Source organism: Urocitellus parryii, chromosome 13 (assembly GCF_045843805.1).
Source record: "Urocitellus parryii isolate mUroPar1 chromosome 13, mUroPar1.hap1, whole genome shotgun sequence".
Taxonomy (NCBI): domain Eukaryota; kingdom Metazoa; phylum Chordata; class Mammalia; order Rodentia; family Sciuridae; genus Urocitellus; species Urocitellus parryii.
Genome location: NC_135543.1, coordinates 57,629,995 through 57,648,953, shown reverse-complemented (window position 1 = coordinate 57,648,953; position 18,959 = coordinate 57,629,995). Strand labels below are relative to the sequence as shown.

Genomic DNA, 18,959 nt, shown 5'->3' with positions numbered 1-18,959 from the left:
ATGGGCAGCACACTCCTTTGTAATCCCCTGTGCTAACCTCTAACTGATACCACCAGCTTGGGCTCACTGCCAGAGAGGGAACTGCCTCTTCTGGAGCTACTGGCCACACCCTTTTTCCTGAGTGGAGGGGACAGAGGCCTGTCACACTTGACTTGCAGGTAATCTTTTCCTCAAATTCCCATCCTCTTCCCAGTTTTGGCTTTTGCAATGAGAATAAAGATATTCCTTTACCTAGGGACCCTCCCAGAGTCCTGCATAACTGCAATGTGATCATGTGCAAGGGTGCATCCCAGTGAGATGTGTGACCAGCTGTTTCCTCTTTGCACAAGCCCCTCCCCACCATCCCCCTGGCTACAGAAAACTTTCCATTGGAGTTCTCAGGAAGACACGGAGGGCATGTGAAACCTGAGACCTGAGAGCACACTGCCATCTCAAAAAGGCTTTTATTTCTACTTCATCATGGTCTCAGACAGACTCAGAGGCACCACCGTTTGTCTCAATTTGGTATCCTCATGATTTTGCAGTGTTTTCCTTAAACAAGAAAATTCTGAGTGAACTCTGTACATTGCCGGTTAATCTTTTAACAATAATTTAAAAATGGTGCTGTTATCTCATCAATGCAAGGGGACCAACAATAATAGTACAGTACAAGGAACTTCACAATTACAGTGGGCCAGACAGACACACACTTAGGTGAGGGAGAGGACAGCAGCATATGTACATGCACCCGAAGACGTGCACTCGGGCAGACTAATATGTGGATTATACAGAGAATTTTCTACGCCCGTCTGAGGATTCTGTGCCTTCTCAAAAACATTGACCTGCATCCCTCCAGTTTCCGGAACATCTGTCTTGTCTACTGGTTCCATGGCTTTTTCACTACAAAAAGTTCACTGAATCAGACAGTCTGAAGCATTTTTAAAAATTCCTAAAAAATTGTTAACATTGACAAAATAAAATTAACTTAAAACACTCTAAGTTCAACATGGAGATAAACCCAACCAAAACAGAACAGTGCAAATTTAACAGAGAGGCAGTCAGGATTGAGAGCAAGGGTGTTCAGAATCTCTTAAAATGTACATTTTTTTAAAACTTTTATATTTTTATATCTATTTATACCATATTTACCTGTTTTTCTTTTTTTTAATATACTGTGTGTAAAAAAGATGGAGACAAAAATAGTTTTCTGAGCTATGAAAAAAATTAAGTTATTACAGGCACATTTGCTGTTTCATTCTAGAAACATCTCAGTTTCACAGGTTTGGACATTCAGCAGCTGTGTGTTTTTTTAAAAAAAAACATTCTTTGACCTTGAGAAAACTAGATCTCTCCTTTGGGGCAGAGTTTGGTTGTGAAGATGGTGTGGCTATGCAAATTACAGTGAATTATTCTGTGATAATCCATGCAAGCTTGCATCACGGGTGTGGCATTTCCTCCAGGGGATCCTCGTCACCGTGTTCCTCCAAGGAGGTCTGGTCTCCGGATGGCTGAGACTGTGAGGCAGTGGGAGAAGGTGTTGCCCAACGGGATGGAGGACGACGGTTTGCTGGTCTCTCGGGCCTGGAGAAGCAGGGCTCTAGGGATGGCGCTAGTGCAGGGCAAGGCAGTTCCTTCAGAACCGAGAAAGGGGAGACAGCATTACTGAGGTCAGCAGTTTCATAGTGGATAATTCCCCCCCTCTTCCCAACAGTCTTAAGCTACATGGAAGAGACCATGGACGACTTCTGAACAGGAATGAATATTCTGCTCATGGAAAATAATTTGAAATGATCGGTGAAAGAACTCAAAACAGGGGAAATCAGTGATGTGAATGGGAAGATACCAGATTAGGAATGAAATGGCAAAGCTGTGAGATGGGCCTGTTTTCAGAGCCCCTCCAGAATTGGGCTAGGACATGCAGAAGACCAAGGAGAGCAACTGTACATACCCCGGCAGAATCCCACTAAGCTGACCTCACCATTGGCCTTCTTTAATGAACGATTTAGGTATAGATCTACTGGGGGCCCAGGAAGAGAACTATGCTTTCAGCCCACCAGATTTAACAGTAAGACTTGTCTTGAAACAAGCTCTGCTACTGTTTATTCCAAGTTGATTGGCAGTGGGCAAAACAAACTCCCACGACATGGAAAAAATGCTGCCGGCAGAAATTTTAATTGAGTTCTAGTTGTCTTTAATGACTCTTAAATGTGGCAGCATTTTTACAAATTGGTATCAGAGTGCACTTGTGATTTTGTGTTCCAGGCACCCTGATGTTCTGAGAACTGATCATACAAGACACGCTCAACCTTGATGCAAATCACCTCTAAACCTTACTCTCAAGGTACTTTTTGTTTGTTTTTAAAGAATGTTGAGCCACTTGTCTGTAGCGTGCAATGTTAAAGAAAAAGGATACCCAATCTTGGAAGTTGCTGAAATACAGAAATGTAAACAGCTATGGTATGAGGAAACAGTGATACAGCGGGGAACCCAAGTGACACTCACAGAAAGCCGAGAGGTGAATTACTTCAATGGAAGGCACAGGAAGGATGACACAGAACAAGGATCCACAAAGAAAGTCAGCAAGGGACTTGGATTTAAAGACGTGACAAGCAACTAAAAAGACCAGAATGACAGATTAGCCATGGGAGTAGGGGAACAGCAACAGGGGAAAGACAGATGGTTGTGCTGAATGGGTAGGCAAAGCCACTCGGGAGAAGACGGAACATGTGGAGGATGTGTGGAGTTGGCCAGTGAAGATGGCTCGGCCCAAGGACAGTGTGGGACCCACAGATTCCCTGGTGGGATCAGCACAAAAGGAACATTAACACCGGAGATCACTTCTTCAGCGTCCCTGCCTACTTTGTGGCTGGCACCTTATAAGACATAGAAAGGGCCTTCATGGGCAACGCACTTATGACAATGGGACCATGACAAGCAGACTGTCCTCTCTGCTGGCACACCACTGGTGCCCCTGAGATAAAAAGTAAGCCAGGATGCCATGTGCTTACCGAGCCCACCTGGGCCCACATGCTTGATACTGGGGGACACATGGTTTGGAAAATCTGCTGCAGTTCTTCTCTGCTTGCACGGTTCTAAGAGTAGTGAGTGTTGTGTCGTTGTATACTGTGCATACATCTGTTGTGTGTGCTGCATGTTGGTAAAGCTGCTGCTGTAGCTGTATTTAGCCCCTTTTCCCACCTGACTGTTGCTGAACAAAAATGGGCTCTTCTTAGACCATGATGCACCACCTCTTCAGTGGCATCTGCTTATAAAGGAAGAAATGTTGTGTAATCACAAGGTCTTCCTTACTTACATACCAGCACTTACAAGCAAGCCATGTTTCCTTTTCCTCCAAAGCCACAATGATGGCCACATAGGCCTCTGTCCTGTGATGCTGCCCTAGAAGCATCCATCTTGTAAATGGCTTTCTCATGTACTTTGTCATTTTTTTTCCCCCAGGGACTAGTTTTTACCTCTGATAGCTGACTATAGTTTGGTACTCCACAGTTTAGATTTAGGCCAGTGGATGAGGTAGGTGGGTATCCATATCCTCAAGTAAAATCAGAGTATGTTTTCTCACATGCTTTGCTCCATTCAGGTCTCAAAGGCCATTTTGAGACAGGTAGAGCAGGAATAGCTTGGTTGTTTTATTTATTCAACAAGTATTTATCAAGCACTTACTCTGTCACCCATTATCTCATCTGAAGGACAAAATACATTTGGGGTTATTCCTTCTGGTAGGACTGTTTGAAAATAAAAGAAAAGTCCCAGCACATTATGGCCCCACCTCATTCCAGCATATGGTAACACACATGCTCAACCAAAACGCCAGTGAGCAGGGAGGGCAGGAGCCGGTGGTCAGGGCTACAGAACTAACAGAGGCTGGACTCAAAGATCTCCTCAGGCAAGAGTCTTGTGGCTGAGATGTCCCCTCCTGACCAGTGGCTCTCTCCTATGAAAGCATGTTGGCTACACAAAGAGAGGAGAAGTCTCAGCAGAACCTCTATAACTCAACACCCTCTCTTGACATTAAGCAGTCAACCCTAGAACGGGGTGAATGGGGCATCTGAGATTCCTAGGCTGTGTCTGGAAATGAGCTGGCCCACATGATCCTGGGGTTAGCATGGAGCAGATGCCCCCCACCCCATGATGATGAGTGTCAGACACCAACCACGTGTTACACAAATTACACACACGACTCTCTGGAGACAGTTGGGAACTGAGGAAGAAGGCACTTACAGCGTGAGGCAGGCAGGGCTAGAGTCCCCATGGGGCAGTTAGTAAGACAGTTTGGTTCTAGACAGACAAAGAAGAGAAAGGCAAGTAGGTTTGAAAGTACGTTTCAAACAGAACAGTAAAAGTCAATGAGCACAGTGGAAGAGGGGCAAAGTTCCTGCCTGTGGACAGCCACCAGGATGGAATTGAGGTCCCCCACATTCACTCCGAGATGGGGGTGGGGAAGTAGCAGCAGCACTTCGACACATGCTGTCCCCTGCCAAGTGCTACGGAGAGAAGAACCCACCAAAGAGCCTTGGACCTCCCTTCTGGTTTCCAGGCTCCCTGAGCGACCCATGAACATTTGGCAAACAGAAGTGGAAGTGGCCCGGCTGTTGTGCTGGAAATGATAGAGGCCACTACACAGTTGGGTCTGTTCTGGTCACAACTGTGCTAAGTCATCTCCCTCCCATTTTCCACTCCAAGATCATTGGTTCTCTTCACTCCGGAACTCCTCCTCCCAGCTTCTCTTTGCATTGTTGAGCTGATGGCCATGGCTTCAAGAGAAGACGACGACTATGTCACCCGTGGGATGAGTGGGAAGCAAGAAGGGACACGTCCTGCTGCCCGAGTCACCCCTGTGTCTAGATGTCTGAGTGTACGTTCAGGAAAGATTCCATAGCAGGGTGCTCAGAGTGGGCTGGGAAATCAGAATGAGAAATCAGCATCTGCTGATTTTGGAATGAAAACCTAGAGCTACTACATAATCCATGGAGAGAAGGGAAGGGATCACCACTGCTCCTAATACGTTACGTCAATTCAAACAGAAAAATTCTACCAGAATCTAGAACCAAGCAAACCTGTAACAGAAAAGGAAAAAAGAGCCCAGGGCATCAAAGTGCTGCCCAGTCTCCACACAGGTTCTAAGTCCTGGAAATGCTGAAATGCTCCCATTAAATCACCTTGTTTGGTGGCAAACACACTAAGGAAGAGAAAATCTAGTTGCAGGGTTCACAGGGGACAAAGGAGGACAATTTTGCACTGACATAACCACTTGCATGCCACAATACTGTGATTCCGTCTTTAAACCTCTTTATGTTACCACAGATTGCTTGCAGCATTCAGTGTTAGTAAATCAAAGCATTTTTTTTTTTTGGTGTCTGAAAATTAATTTCTGTTTATTTTCTAATACAAGTAGAAACTACAGACAAAGCCAGTTAACAATGCTTTGAGCCCATTTCTCCAGAGCCCTGAGAAGGCAAGGTATTCACATATAATGACCCTCCCAAGCCTCAAGTGCTTACCTGAGGGCTCCTGAAGGTTTGAGGAAAGAAAAGATCAAAGAAGACATTATTTGTCACCCAAGAACAGTCAAACAGAGGGTGTAAACAACTTTATCCCAAGACTCAAACCTTTGGATCAGTAGGCCACATACTATCAATAGCTGTATAAGGCTGAACCATTTCTGTAGGTCATTGGCAATTGTACAGGTTTGGTCCTATTTTAGATTTAAACTCTATATTTTGTGTTAAATATTCCTTGGTGGGTTGGGCTGGGATCTACCCATTTTTTTCCCCAGGGGAAATGTAAGGCAGGTGATCCCAGAAACAAACCTTCCTTCTATTCTCTCCCATGAAGCCAGGCTGCCTGGTGGTGGCCAGAAAACAGTGGGGCGGCCCAGAAGCATATGGCTGTCCTCCCTGACCCCTCTTACTGTTGTGAGAGACAGGGGCCTAGAGAAGGCTAGTATGGCATGTGCGTAGCTTGGCTCCTGGTGACTTAGGAACACTGGCAAGTATCACACATACACATGGCCACCTGCGGGGCAGCACTGTCCTTTCAGTCTGCATAAACCATAAAATCGGCATCAACACTATAGTCACCACCAGCATTATCATATTATTTGCTTCATTTTGCTCATTCTTGGTATGGAAATAGGAATTATTTTTTATAGTGATATGATGCAAAAATACCACCTGGGCACATGTATCAGAACAGAATTCGGGGTTGATTGATTTCTAAGTGATTTTGAGGGGGGGACAATCATCATCATCATATTGTACTAAGGCAGATATTTTGATCTTATCCTGATTGATTTGTGAGATGCCAGACTGCTGTTCTGTACTGAAGTCAGCCAGGGAATCCAAATATTGTTCTTGTAGTTCCTGATAGAAGATGTGCTCATGTCCATGTGGCTCAAAAGCCCTCCAACTCACCTTTCACATGGCCACGTACAAATATCTGTAGCATGTAAAAGTCCTGAGACACAGATACACACACACAATTCAATTTTCACCCATGACATGCACAAAGAGGGCAAACTATGACCTGGGTGCAAAGCCCAGGTAAACAGGTAAGAAAAATCACTTAAAGGATGAAATCTGAACCAAACCATGTCCTTGATGATTTTGAAAAGAGTAAGATGAGATTTTCTTTAAGAAGCTGCTTGGGGTCTGTGTTCTCATACTCCCTAACCCTCAACCCATTTCCCCAGTTCACAATCATTGACATGGATTCCTGAAATCACTGTCCCAAATCCATCCCAGATTCCCATGTGCCTGGCAGCTAAATGGAAGAGCAGGAAACATTTCATTCTTTACCTCCATGGACCCTGGTTCAGCCGTGACTGCTTCTCCTACGTGGTTGTCGCTGGTCAGACTTGGGGGGCCGGGGGTGGCCTGCCTCCTTTCTTCCTTTAAGGCATGCTCCAACAGCTTCTTGTTGAGGATCCGGGCCACACTCTCAGCGAGTGTATAGCCAGGGGGAGCGGATAAGTCCTGCCTCACCGGTGTGCCCTCTCCCCCTTCTTCCCTGCATGTCTCTGTGCCTGTCCCAAGGGGGCTGGGTGACCTTCCTCGGGAACTGGTTCCTGTTTCTTGGCCTGGGCCCAGCTCTGGTCTGGGTTCTGCAGAGCGAGACCTACTCCCAGCCCGTGCCCCCTTCTGGAAGGGGTCCTGTACCACAGGGCTGTGGTCGATGATGTTGAAGAGGCTGGAGAGACCATCGTTGATGGTGGTGTGCACGGGGCTCTCCCTAGTGGTGGTGGAACGGGCCCAGGCTGACTCACTGTACCCTTTCTGGGCCACCCCTGGTGAGTTCCTGCTATTTGGCTGGTCGGCTTTGGGAAGGGGCTTCCTCTGTAGCTTGGGAGAACCATACTTTGGAGAGCAGCAGGTACGCTCAAACTTGGCCTGTACCTTCTCTATGGCGGGGGCCACCTGCCTGTTCCTCAGGCTACGGGAAGGAGAGGACACAGGTGTGGCACCACCCCCAGCCTTTGGCGTGAGACACTTATGGGGACTGCTGGTGACACCGCTATTACGAAGGGCTTCAGTCTGTAGGCCCACACTAATGGTCTGGACAGTCTGTGTCCCTGTTGTCCGGGACCCATTGGTCTGGCAGGCCATGTCCTTGACTTGTGGCTCAGTGGGACCAGAGCAGATGGCATTCCTGACAGAGAAGGCTACCTCCTTCATGTCATCACTCATGTTCTTGGACATATCCAAGCTGTGCAATGGGGAGGCAAACCCCAGGGAGGTGCAGAGAGCCCCCTCCACATAGTCTCGGGTGTGTCTAGAGGAGGCACAGGGCCACCTGCTGAGCACAGATTCTGGATGACCCCCCTTGACATCTCCCAGGCCCCCTCTGACTCTGCTCGTGGGAAAGGGGCCCTCGGGTTCCAGTCGGCTCCTGCTTTCTCCGCCTGTCATGATGCTCTCAACCCTGCGGACAGCAGGTGGGCTGTGAAGCACGCGCACCCCTGCTTGTTCAGTGAGGATGTGGCTCCGCAGTGGTTGCTTCTGGCAGTGCTCTGGGCTGGTCATGGTATCTGTGGTCATGGTGACACTCGTGGTCAGGTACCAGGAGGAATCAGAGAAAGGCTCTGCATTGGCCTCATGCCCTGCCCGCACCCCCTCGGTCCTGTCTGTCCAGAGGTCCGGAGGCCTCTCTGTCCCAGTCCTTGAGGGTGTGTAGTCCCAGCTCTTGCTGTTGAACTCTTCAATGTAGCGGAAATCATCAGGAGACAGGGGTGGGGTGACATCTTCTTTGCTACTGGCAGATGGCAGGCCCTTCTCGGGCAGGAAGGGGGAGACATCCATCAGGCGCTGGAATTCAGACATGGAGGACACAGATACCGCCCTGGGAAAGGTAGGAAAGCAGAGGATGTCAGAAACCCACCAGAGAGGCCCTGATGTCCCACAGCAGCTGTGCCCTGGCTACGTGAGCTGTGCCCATGAAGGCATCCGCCTCCACCTACACAGAACACATTTGCTGCTTGATGGATTCTGCTCCTGAACTCATCCTTTGGGGGTTTACTGGACTTTTTTTGTGGCTCTGGAATCATTCCTTTAACTTCACGTTGGTCAGAATTTAATACAGCCAACCCTCAACTACCACAAAAAGGAGAAGGGTGGGGCTGCACCACAATCGCAGCTGAACTCCAGACTGCTGCTTGGCCTCTCTTTTCATGGGGAAGTGCCTTGAGTGACACCCCTACTGCGACTTACTAAGGTCCAGCATCAGCAGACACTCATCATACTGTGAAGATGAGCACCTCATGGTCTCTATCTTCAATAAGCTAAAGGTACATGGTGGAGAGAGACCACAACAAAATCATTACATTCTGAAGTCTCTCTTCAACTAACCAGCCTTGTCCTCTATTGGCTGCAAGGACCAACAATCTCCAAAGGCCACTTGGAAGACATAGGAAAAGGGAGGGAAGTAGAAACCATACATTGCCACACAGTGTCCAAGTACTATTTCAAACAAGGATTCACCTGGCCCTGCCCAAATTCACCCAGCAGGGCTCAATTCTCCCCTTCTCTCTGCGCTCCCTTCTTTATGGCCAGTCTTTTTGGGTATGTGTTTGTGCTCCCCCTTTATATCCTAAATAAGAGAAAATCTCCCTCAGATACATGAGTTTTTGGCAAGTTGTTGGCTGACAGATGTGGCTTGGGTGTAGACTCCTGGATATGTTGGCACTTCCATTCCACATATTTCAACCTGACATGAATTCACAGACTGCCTCCCATAGGCAGAGGTGCTGGGATGCCAGGAGATTGGGCAGCTTGCTCACCCATCAGGTCAGGAAGGAGGCTGGGGGGCTGGCTACATTTACCTATGCAGGCAACAGGATCTCTGTGGCCTGGAATTCCTCCAGTTGGGGTGAGGGGAGGAGTTGAGGCAAATGAAGAATCATTTGTCTATACAACTGGACCTGCTTCTCTTGGGTCCCCTCACCTCTTCAAACAGAGGCTCTTATCTCACTTCTAGATCAGCACAGGTCCTGATGCAGGGGTCCTAAATTGAGTGCATAGGTTACGCCTCTACAGGACAAGGCCAGAACTGAGTTGCGCTTTGAGCAAGTTGTGTACTGTATGACTACTGCACAGTACCATCAATGTCACCTAAGGGGGTAGTGGCTTGATGCCTCTGGGTCTTAGCCAAATGCAGTGGAACAGAAATGATAAAGAGAAAGAAGTGGCACTGAATTTAGCAGTGGCCAAACACACAAAATAACTACAAAACCAGGATGTACTTGGAACATGTGTAGGCATTTGCAGGCACATAGAAGAAAGAATGGAGGAGACCACCACATAGTTAGCAGCAAGAGGTAAAAATGGGTGGAGGGAGGGCACATCTGTTTTTTATTATTTATTTATTTATTTATTTTTATTTATTTCTTACATACATGACAATTTTTCATAACTCTCTATATAAAGTATATTCACGCCAAATTATGCCATTATACATGAGCTCTCATTTTTTGCATACAATTCTTAATACACCTTTATACCATAATTTATTGTATCTCTGTTTGTATATAAGGTATGTTGACACCAAATTCACATTTTCATACATGTATTTTGTATAATGATGACCGTGTCCTTCCACCTTCCTAGCTATTCCCCTTCTCCCTCCCTTCACATTTGTCTTTTTAACTTTGGACATTTTGATACTGTTTAATTTACCACAAGCATGAATTGGTTTTGAAACTCACAGAAACAAGCAAGATGATGATGATGACAATGATTATTAATTATTTTGCAGTCCTGGGGATTGAACCAAGGTCCTTACACATGCTAGGCAATTGCTCTACCTCTGGGCTACACCCTAACCCTTATTATTTTTTTTTTGGGGGGGGTCTTGCTAAATTGCCCTAATTCAGCTTCCCAGTAAAAATAAGGTTTTTTGAAACAACTGTATAGCACAGGGAGCAAACAGAAAGCTCAGTGGCTTGGTGGGTAAAAGACAGTGGCTCTAGCCCTGACCTGGGCACTGACAAGGATGCTGCCATGAATAGGTAAAGTAGGTAGGTACAATGACAGCTAAACTTCGACCACTGCTTCTCCTGTGCACTGCTTTGTTTCATGTGTATTAACACAAGTAAGCTGCAAAATCTAAAGAACTCCTATTCACAAATAAGGAAACTGAGGCACAAACAGTTAGGAAACCTACCCAAGATTACAGGGCTAGTGAAGGCAGTAGCCTGCCATCTGCCAGTAGCAATGGCACTAGTGCCTAAACTCTCAAATGCTGCCCTGTACTGCCCGAGGAAGACCAGACAAGATAGTGAAGGACAGAAACATGCCCTGGGCAACTCTGTGTGCTGCATGGATCTGACAGTGCAAAAAGAAAGAAGACAGTCATCCACAGACTCCAAGTTCATGAGAAAATCAAGGATGGGGAGAACCCAAAATGGCAAATTGCCTGAGAACAAAATTTATGTAGTGGAAACAATATGTATTCATCTATAAAGAAAAACCAGAGCAAATAAAACCAGGGAGGGGGGAAAAAACTGGTATATAACTAACACCAACAACATCAACCACTATATATTTTCTTCGGGGATTATTGCCAGGAGAACATTTTTAACAAGCCCTCCTGGAACTTTAAATATATAGTATATAAAATGTCTCATATATCAAGAGGAGGCTTTCCAAACTTCTCACAAGGAGAGTTTTCCATGGATTTTTCAAAACCACTAAACACACACAATTCTTTTTATATGCAATACAGCTATAACTGGAAAGTCCTTACCATAAAAAGAATACACGTGTGAAGATGGCATATCTAGCCTTTTTGTTGCTCATCCTCAAAAATCACATATTTATGAAACAAATAATACAAAATCAACTACTTAAATGTGGAGTCCTTTTGAAGATTGGTAACAGACTACATTAACAAGAAGATAGAATCTGGAGCCCAAGAGATTTTTATTTCAGCAATCTATTATTTCTATCAATCTTACTTACCTTTGAAGATTTCCCTTGTGATTTTCTTCTTCCTGTAAAGAAGAAATAAGTTCATCTGAATCAGTTAATTTTGGTTGCTTAGGATCCTCAACTGTGCTTAAGTGACTTGTTTTGCTCCGCTCCCTTGGGGAGGCACCATTTAAAACACACTGGGGCCAAACTTTGGTCAGGAGTGCTACTGCCCTAAGTCCTTTGAAGTAATAAAAGCAGAGTCGACAGCATGATGAGAGGGTTGGAGCGTCCACAGTGCAGGGAGGAGCCCATATGAGCTTGAAAAACTGGCTATAAACCCATCATGAAGGAAGTGGCTTGCTCCTATGCCTCCTCAGAAGACCTCCCCAACTGCATAAACTTCAAAGTCAGCTCTTGGAATGACCTGAATAAGTCTCAGTATGAGAGAAGGGGTGGAGGAGGGAGGAGGAGAGGGGAAAGACAGAGGATGACACAATGAGATAGGAGCTGGATGTCCCTTGGTTCCTATCTTGCTATGGCAATTGGTGTAACATTCTTAGGCTTGGTCACTTGCTTGGTTTTAAACATTCTCAGGATCAGAAATGAATTTACAGTGACTTCCCCTTAAGAAGAATGAAAGCTGTGCTAGTAGAGACCCAGCTGTCTATTGAGAGAATACTCCCATGCTGATGTGGCTTTGAAGAAGCAAGCCTTTCATGGTAATGAAACATATTCTTCAGGACAGTAAACACCAGAGGGCACTTCCCCCTCAGCCAGCGTGCCCTTGTCTCTGCTGTTCAGAAGAGCATGGCAGTTCCAGCCACAACACAGCTAGAACTACCACCCAGGGTTTGCACCCTGGTCCCACATTCTCTCTGCAGTGAAATTGGACTATACAACATTGCCTCTAGATCCACCAGGGTGGACCTGTGGTGATGTCCTCCCAACCTGATACACACGAATGAGGATACCGCACTTAACTCATTGGCAAGGACTGAAAAACAGGTCCAACATCCCTAATCCAGAAAATCTAAAACCTGAATTGCTCCCAAATCTGCAACTTTTTGAGTGCTGACATGACACCACAAGTGGAAGCTTCCTTATCATGAAACTTTGTTTCAAGCACATAATCATTCACATGCTACAAAAATTATCTTCAGGCTGCACATACAGAGTATATGTGAAGCATAAATGATTTTTGTGTTTGGCTTAGGTCCTATCCCCGATATATCTTAACATGTATATGCAAAATATTTCAGAATCTTCAAAAAAAATCCTGAAAAATTCTAGATCTCAGCTTTTTGAATAAGGGTTACACAACCTGTATGATTTCCCCATATTTCAACAATATTATTGCACATGAATTGTTCCAAGTATTAAATGTTTCGGAGATCAAATGATGGATAGTGATTATTAACTTAATTCACAGGAAATAACTCCTAGTACAAATTTTTTAAATGAGATTTTAAAGATGACAAAACCAGAAAAACCTACATCATGCTATGAAACTTTCAGTATGCAGCTTTAATCACCCATTTGGTAATCTAATTTACATGTGGATTCTAAGTTTTAGAATTTTCCCCACTTTGTCCAGAATGAGATAGTTATAGTATGCTATTGTTTAGTGATATTTTCTATTTCCAAACATCAGGAAATTTCTCTAATGCAGAATTTCTTCAGTTATTAGTTTTCTAGAATCAGAAAACCAAGATTTCAAAAAAAGTTGAAAACACATATTTCCCCAGTATTTTTTTACTTTCTCTTGGGTTCTGTGGAACATGGTTATTCTCCAGACTTCTTTTTGCATAAGACACTCTGTGTTTCTCAACCTGAAACAAGGTGGCAAAATTAAACTGACCACAGATGACAACAGGAGTTTGGATCAGGGCCACCAAGCAAAACCCTCAGCACTGCAAAGATTTCATTTTCACTCAGGTCATAGGTTGTCACTGGAGCCTGCCAGGAGGGGACTCTGGCAGGTTCCTGCTGGGTCTAAGGACAACTCCCTCATTCTGCAGCAGTTAACGAGAGTAAATGAAAGCCAGGCTGACCTCAGGGAGGCAGTTCCTGAAGTCCCTCTCAGGCCTGTGGGATAGCAGCTCCTCTGGCTCATCATCCAGGGACAAGGCGTCCAAATAGAGGTTCTCACTGGCAGAGCACCTATCCGACTCCTTCAGCTTGGACAGTGGCCGGTCTTCAAACGGTATAGAGTCAGTGTCTGCACAGGGCCATATCGCCATGGGACGGGGCATGCGGAGCCCTCCTTGATGGGGAAAGGAACGGACGTTTCCTTCTTTTTGATCACATAGGAAATTGCCACCTCTCCGAGGACTGTTCTCTTTCTGCAACTTGAGAGTTTTAAAAATGGAGATAATAATTAGCCTTGCTTTTCAGTCCGATGGTCCTCCTAAGACCATCCTTTCTACACAATGTAGGATTACCTGTGGGTCCATCTGAAAGACTGGGCAAGAAAGAAATGTTCTTACAGTTCTGACCTTAAGTTCAAAATGTAACACAATGCCATACCTGTTTTCAACAAAGTACAAAACTAGAAAAGTCTGCAGTTACCACATACAAGTATTTTTGCCAACTCTGATGCAAATATTTCTTTGATTTTTTTCTTCATCTTAATTTTAAAATACATGGTTTTTTTTCATACCTTTTAAGCACCATGCTCATGAGACTTACATACTTGTCCTTTGAAAATTAAATATGTTTAGAACTCTCTCGGAATTACCTTCAGCGATTAAGGCACACTTGATAGAATAGCATCACTGATATAAAAACTTCTGAGGGCGCATCTGATTTTCCTAACTTTCCTAACCTTTTTCCAAAGCATTTGGTACAAGGTCCTATGTAAAACCTGAATGATCAAAGTGGGTTATAATCATTTGGCATTAAAAATACTTTCCACTTTGCCGGAGAGGATTAAAGCTCTGCTGTAAAGGCAACTAAAGATCTGGTATGATGCAGAAGAAAACTGCCACATATGTTCTTGTTACACTTCTTTGCCTGACTTGATAAATTTAAGCAGTAATGGGCAAGCACAGGAAAGTTAGGATTTAGAAGATGTGAACTAGAGCCATGAATTTATGGCTTTGCTTGTTTGGTGACAGGGTGAAGTTCCAACTCTGCTTAGCTCAGTTTCCTAATCTGTAAAATGGGGATAGGCAGACAGGGGTTAGCAAGCAAGGTGCAGCCCAGAGGGGCCAGACACCTATAAAGCTCAAGTAAAAGCCAGGGGCATGCAGGTAAATGATTTTCCTGCCTTTTTTTTTTTTTTTTTACAGCATTGGGAGATCTCCTAGGGGCAGTTCAGAAAGGAAGCTACTTAAAATCACAGGAGACTATTGAGGCAGACAGGCAAATACTTCCCAGAAAAACCCTGACCAGTCTCCTTTCCTTTCTCCAGTCTTGCCTCACTGCCTCTGTTACTAAACACTTTCAGAAAGCACAATTGGGACCTGAAGCTATTTCCACCTATGAATATCTAATTGAGGTCTTTTCTGGATGAGGAGCTCACATACTCTCCTGGATTGCCTGATCTTCTGAATATGTAAATTATCTGAATAATGAAAGTGACATTTGGATTTGACCTGAGAGGGGACCAAGCAAATATTTGCAGTCCTAAAGTGCTAAGATGGTGCCAGGATATTCTAAAACTCCTCTGAATGTGGATCAATGAATTTTTAAGAAAGCATCTGTACACACTGCATCTTAAGAGTCCTAATTCAAGCCTTTATCCACAAGCTGGACATAATTATGCCCTGTAAGCCATCAGGAAGAAAGCCAAAAGAGATAATGGGGACAAAAGAACTTTCACTGTTTTTAGTAATTTCTGAGGTTTTCTTTTTATTTTATGAGAAAGAAGGAGATTCTGCATGCAGGGCATAAATGTTAGGGTTTTGACGCAGGTTCACAGTCAAATTAGGGAACAAGCAAATCACTCTAGGTTTAGCTCAGCCCCTTCTTTCCTCTCATCCCCCTCCCCAATGACACAGTTCTTTGCAGTTCTCTTAAATATGCTAAATGCTTTTCTTAAAAAAAATAAATAAAAAGGAAAGCTTTTAATTATGTTCATTTAATGCATGTCAGCGCAATTTCATTTTAACACATGATCATCTCCAAGCTATTTTGGGCAAGGAATTAAAATGCAAGAATCACATTGGAAGCCTAAATGTGCTCTGAGGGTGTGTGCGAAGAGGGAGAAAGAATGACTAAAGAGGAGAGCTATGAACAAGCGCGTTCTAACTCAGTAAAGTGGGATTTCAAAAATAAACCCAGGCAGCCAGGAACAGCTTGCACTAAAGCTGCTAAGTGTTAGGTTTCCTAAAAATGAACTGGAGTGGTTGTAGCTAGAGGTATCTGTGGCTAAGATGCCTCTGCAGTGTGGTAATAGAATAATGGGTCCTTAAAAGATAGGGTTTCCTAGGGCAGTCATTTCAAACCAGGCGGCAGCACCCTGTACTTGCAATCTTGCAGCAGAAAATGTTTAATACAAATAGAAAATTTAACAGATTTGCATTTCAAATAATGTGAGGCACAATAAGCCTTCAAGAGTATCACCTTACCCAGACTGGTTGAAAGAAAAAAGGTTGCTTTGTTAACTGGTTTTAAAAGAAGGGCCTTTCACATTGTAAAGGCAGCTGATTTAAGAAAATCACTGGAAGGAGAATGGATGACACATGAGCTTTCCTTTTTAGCTCAGTAAGTACAGCAAGTACAGCAGCAAGTGACATTATGTGCATGTCTAACTGGAAACTTAACAATTCTAAGGAGAAATATAGTGTGACTCCATCAAAGTTAACTACACCCCAATCAAATGTGGATTGAGACAAGAGATGTGGATAAGATAGATGCAATGCATTGTAGGACCTGAACCACATTCCCACACTCATTTGTCATATAAAATGCCTCATGTGGTGCAGAAATTATGTAGGAATTTAATGACACTGGACAAGTATGAAACATGTGTTCTAGAAGTGGAAAATGGATTTAGAGTGACTTCTCTCACCATCTGTACTAGGTTATCATAGCCAAGGTTACATGGCTTACCAAGGAGTCAAATATCGAGAGTAGTCATTGTGATGGATGTTCAGTTACATTTCTTCCTTAACTATGGAATGTGTAGCTCAAAGTCAAGGGAACTAACAACCCAGTAAGTGATAAACAAAATCTGCACACACTTGCACATGTATATACACACCATACTTGATCCAATGTCCTCCTTTTACAGAGAATTCCTATACGTGCTATACCCAACTCTTGGGACTAGGCACCAAGATTTATAAAATCTTATTTTAAAATGTTGACTATCTAGGAAGAAAGGTTCAACTTATTTGTGAAAGCCACCATGGTGAACCTGAAGCCTCTACTAAGTGTTAAATCAATCCTCTTCTAAAACAAAATGGGATCCGTCACCTGAGTCTGAGCAGCAGGTAAATGCCCGAAACTCACAGGCTCAGATCCGGGATATTCCAAGGTATTAACCCAGACAGAAGTTCTGAGGCTGTTTCTTTAACACAATTGTTGCAATACCTACGTTATAGAAATGGAGTTCAGCTCCTGACCATCCTTATCTCTCCAGAATATAGTCTCAAAACAAGGGAACAGCTCATCCTAAGGTCTCTGACACTTCAAAAGCTCAGTGTCATCAGGTGGGTCTCACTTGCATTCCTAAAAGTGGAATAAGTATCTAAAAGACTTGCTTAAAGGAGACACTGAGAGGGCTATGGCAGAAACATGATGTCCTTCACTGGAGTAGAGAGGAGGGACATACAAGGCAAGTGATCCTAGAGCAGAGGTCAAGAGTGAAGGTCCCAGGTAATAAGCTATCTGGGGTTACTGCAACACTAGTCAACTAAAACTAGATATGATATATTGGTGACCATATCTGTAAAAATACATGCTACTTCTACCCCTGAAATTTTCACCTAACTGACCAATTCACTCAGCAGATCACAGACACTTGGGATTTTATATGGAAAACTCTTCACAGGTGCTGCATTTCTGAGCCAAACAGAAAATGCCAACTTTTCTCTTGGTAGGATTTGGGGGATTTTGAAATGGCACCATATCAAATATTAGCAACGTGACTCATTAGTGTGAGTGGTCAGATCTAGGAAGAACTGCTTCTATCTATCTGCAGTGCACTTTCTTCCTCCTGGACTTATTTTTTTAAACCACTTAATCTATTCTTCTTCCCTTCCTAGCTGACATTATGTTTAAACCTATCTTTGTCATTGTTCCTGTGTAACAGGCACCATCTCTTATCCATATAAAGAGCACACTTTTCAAAAGGGTCCCACTTAGATGCAAGCAGTATGTGTATTTATAATGGAGTAATGAGGTTATTTTTCCTGATCTCAGTTTCTGATTGATTAATACATCTCCTTGAAGCCTTGTGAATTTATAAATACGATAGGCTAAAAAAAATCATTTGCTAGGTAAAAATCCAGCCATGGAGAAATTCCAAATATTCATCAGTGTAATGTGAAAACCAAATCTGTGCATCACCTGTGAACTATCGCAACTATGCAAACTGTTCTGTCTGATGCAATGCAGGGACTGATTATCTAGGCAGTAGAAAAACAACTCCCCGTCTCCTCCACATTCATCTGAGTGCCCCAATTGTTTGTTTAGCTGAAGATGATGAGCTACCAGCTAACTCCATTGACTCAACTCCTACCTAATCACAGCTTAGCAATAATCACAGCAGGTACAATCACAGCAAATAGCCTAACTTTCAACTTAACTCGGCAATTTCTTTACCTAATGACTACAATTCCATTTGAGCTGAAGCAGTCACTGTGACCACATTTTTAGTGGCTAACTTAAACATTAGTTTGCTTTTTGGCAGAAATCACTGAATACGACCTGAAATAACCTCCTTGTTGGAAATTTTGCTTTCAGATTCCTTTAAAAAGTTACCCTCTACCCCTGCATACACAGGAAAGATGCCCATAAAATTTGCAACAAAAAACATCTATAAAATGCTAGGCATAGGAGTAGGTCTTCACTATTAGAGATTCTGATATTTCTCCCTCTTCTTCTGTACACTCATGAAATCCTGATGCAATGAGGAGCATAAAGTAACCTGATTTTCTTTTTTTTCCTCTGAGTACTCTTGATTTCCAGGACCATAGAGCCGTCCATACCCTGCCTGTTCCTTGGTATCTGGGGTGTGTGCTTACCTGTTCTATCTTCCACAAGAGATCCTTCTTCTGCCGCTCCCATTCCTGACGGTCCCTGTCCAGGCGATCGAGAAGTTCTACCTTCTCTCGGTTCCAGTTCTTCTCACTGTGATGAATCTGCCAGCGCAGGTCCATAACCAGGCCATGGCTGTCAGCCAGAAGCTTCTGGTGCACCTCCCTCTCCTTCTTCAAGGCCCCTTTGCTCTCGGTGGAGGAGTCAAGCTCTCCTAAGTTCTTCTCAGTCTTTTCTTCCAGCTGTCAAAGAGAAAAGGCTCAGGAACTCATTTCCCTGACCAGTCTGGCATTAAAGGGTGAAAAGAGGTTCAGCATATTTACATATGATCCCTGGAAACATGCTTAAACC

General features: G+C 44.0%; 1 protein-coding gene across 1 annotated transcript in view; it reads right to left on the bottom strand.

The window, feature by feature from the left end:
• Positions 1–438: 438 nt before the first annotated feature.
• Positions 439–18,959, bottom strand: part of Mtcl1 (microtubule crosslinking factor 1) — a 127,149-nt gene continuing 108,628 nt past the window's right edge. The window contains exons 11-15 of the mRNA XM_026412208.2: positions 18,596–18,850; positions 13,454–13,750; positions 11,451–11,482; positions 6,795–8,334; positions 439–1,610 (exon numbers count right to left, since the gene is read on the bottom strand). Coding sequence (XP_026267993.2) covers positions 1,416–1,610; positions 6,795–8,334; positions 11,451–11,482; positions 13,454–13,750; positions 18,596–18,850 — 2,319 coding nt within the window. The 3' untranslated portion in view covers positions 439–1,415. The remainder of the gene's footprint in view (positions 1,611–6,794; positions 8,335–11,450; positions 11,483–13,453; positions 13,751–18,595; positions 18,851–18,959) is intronic.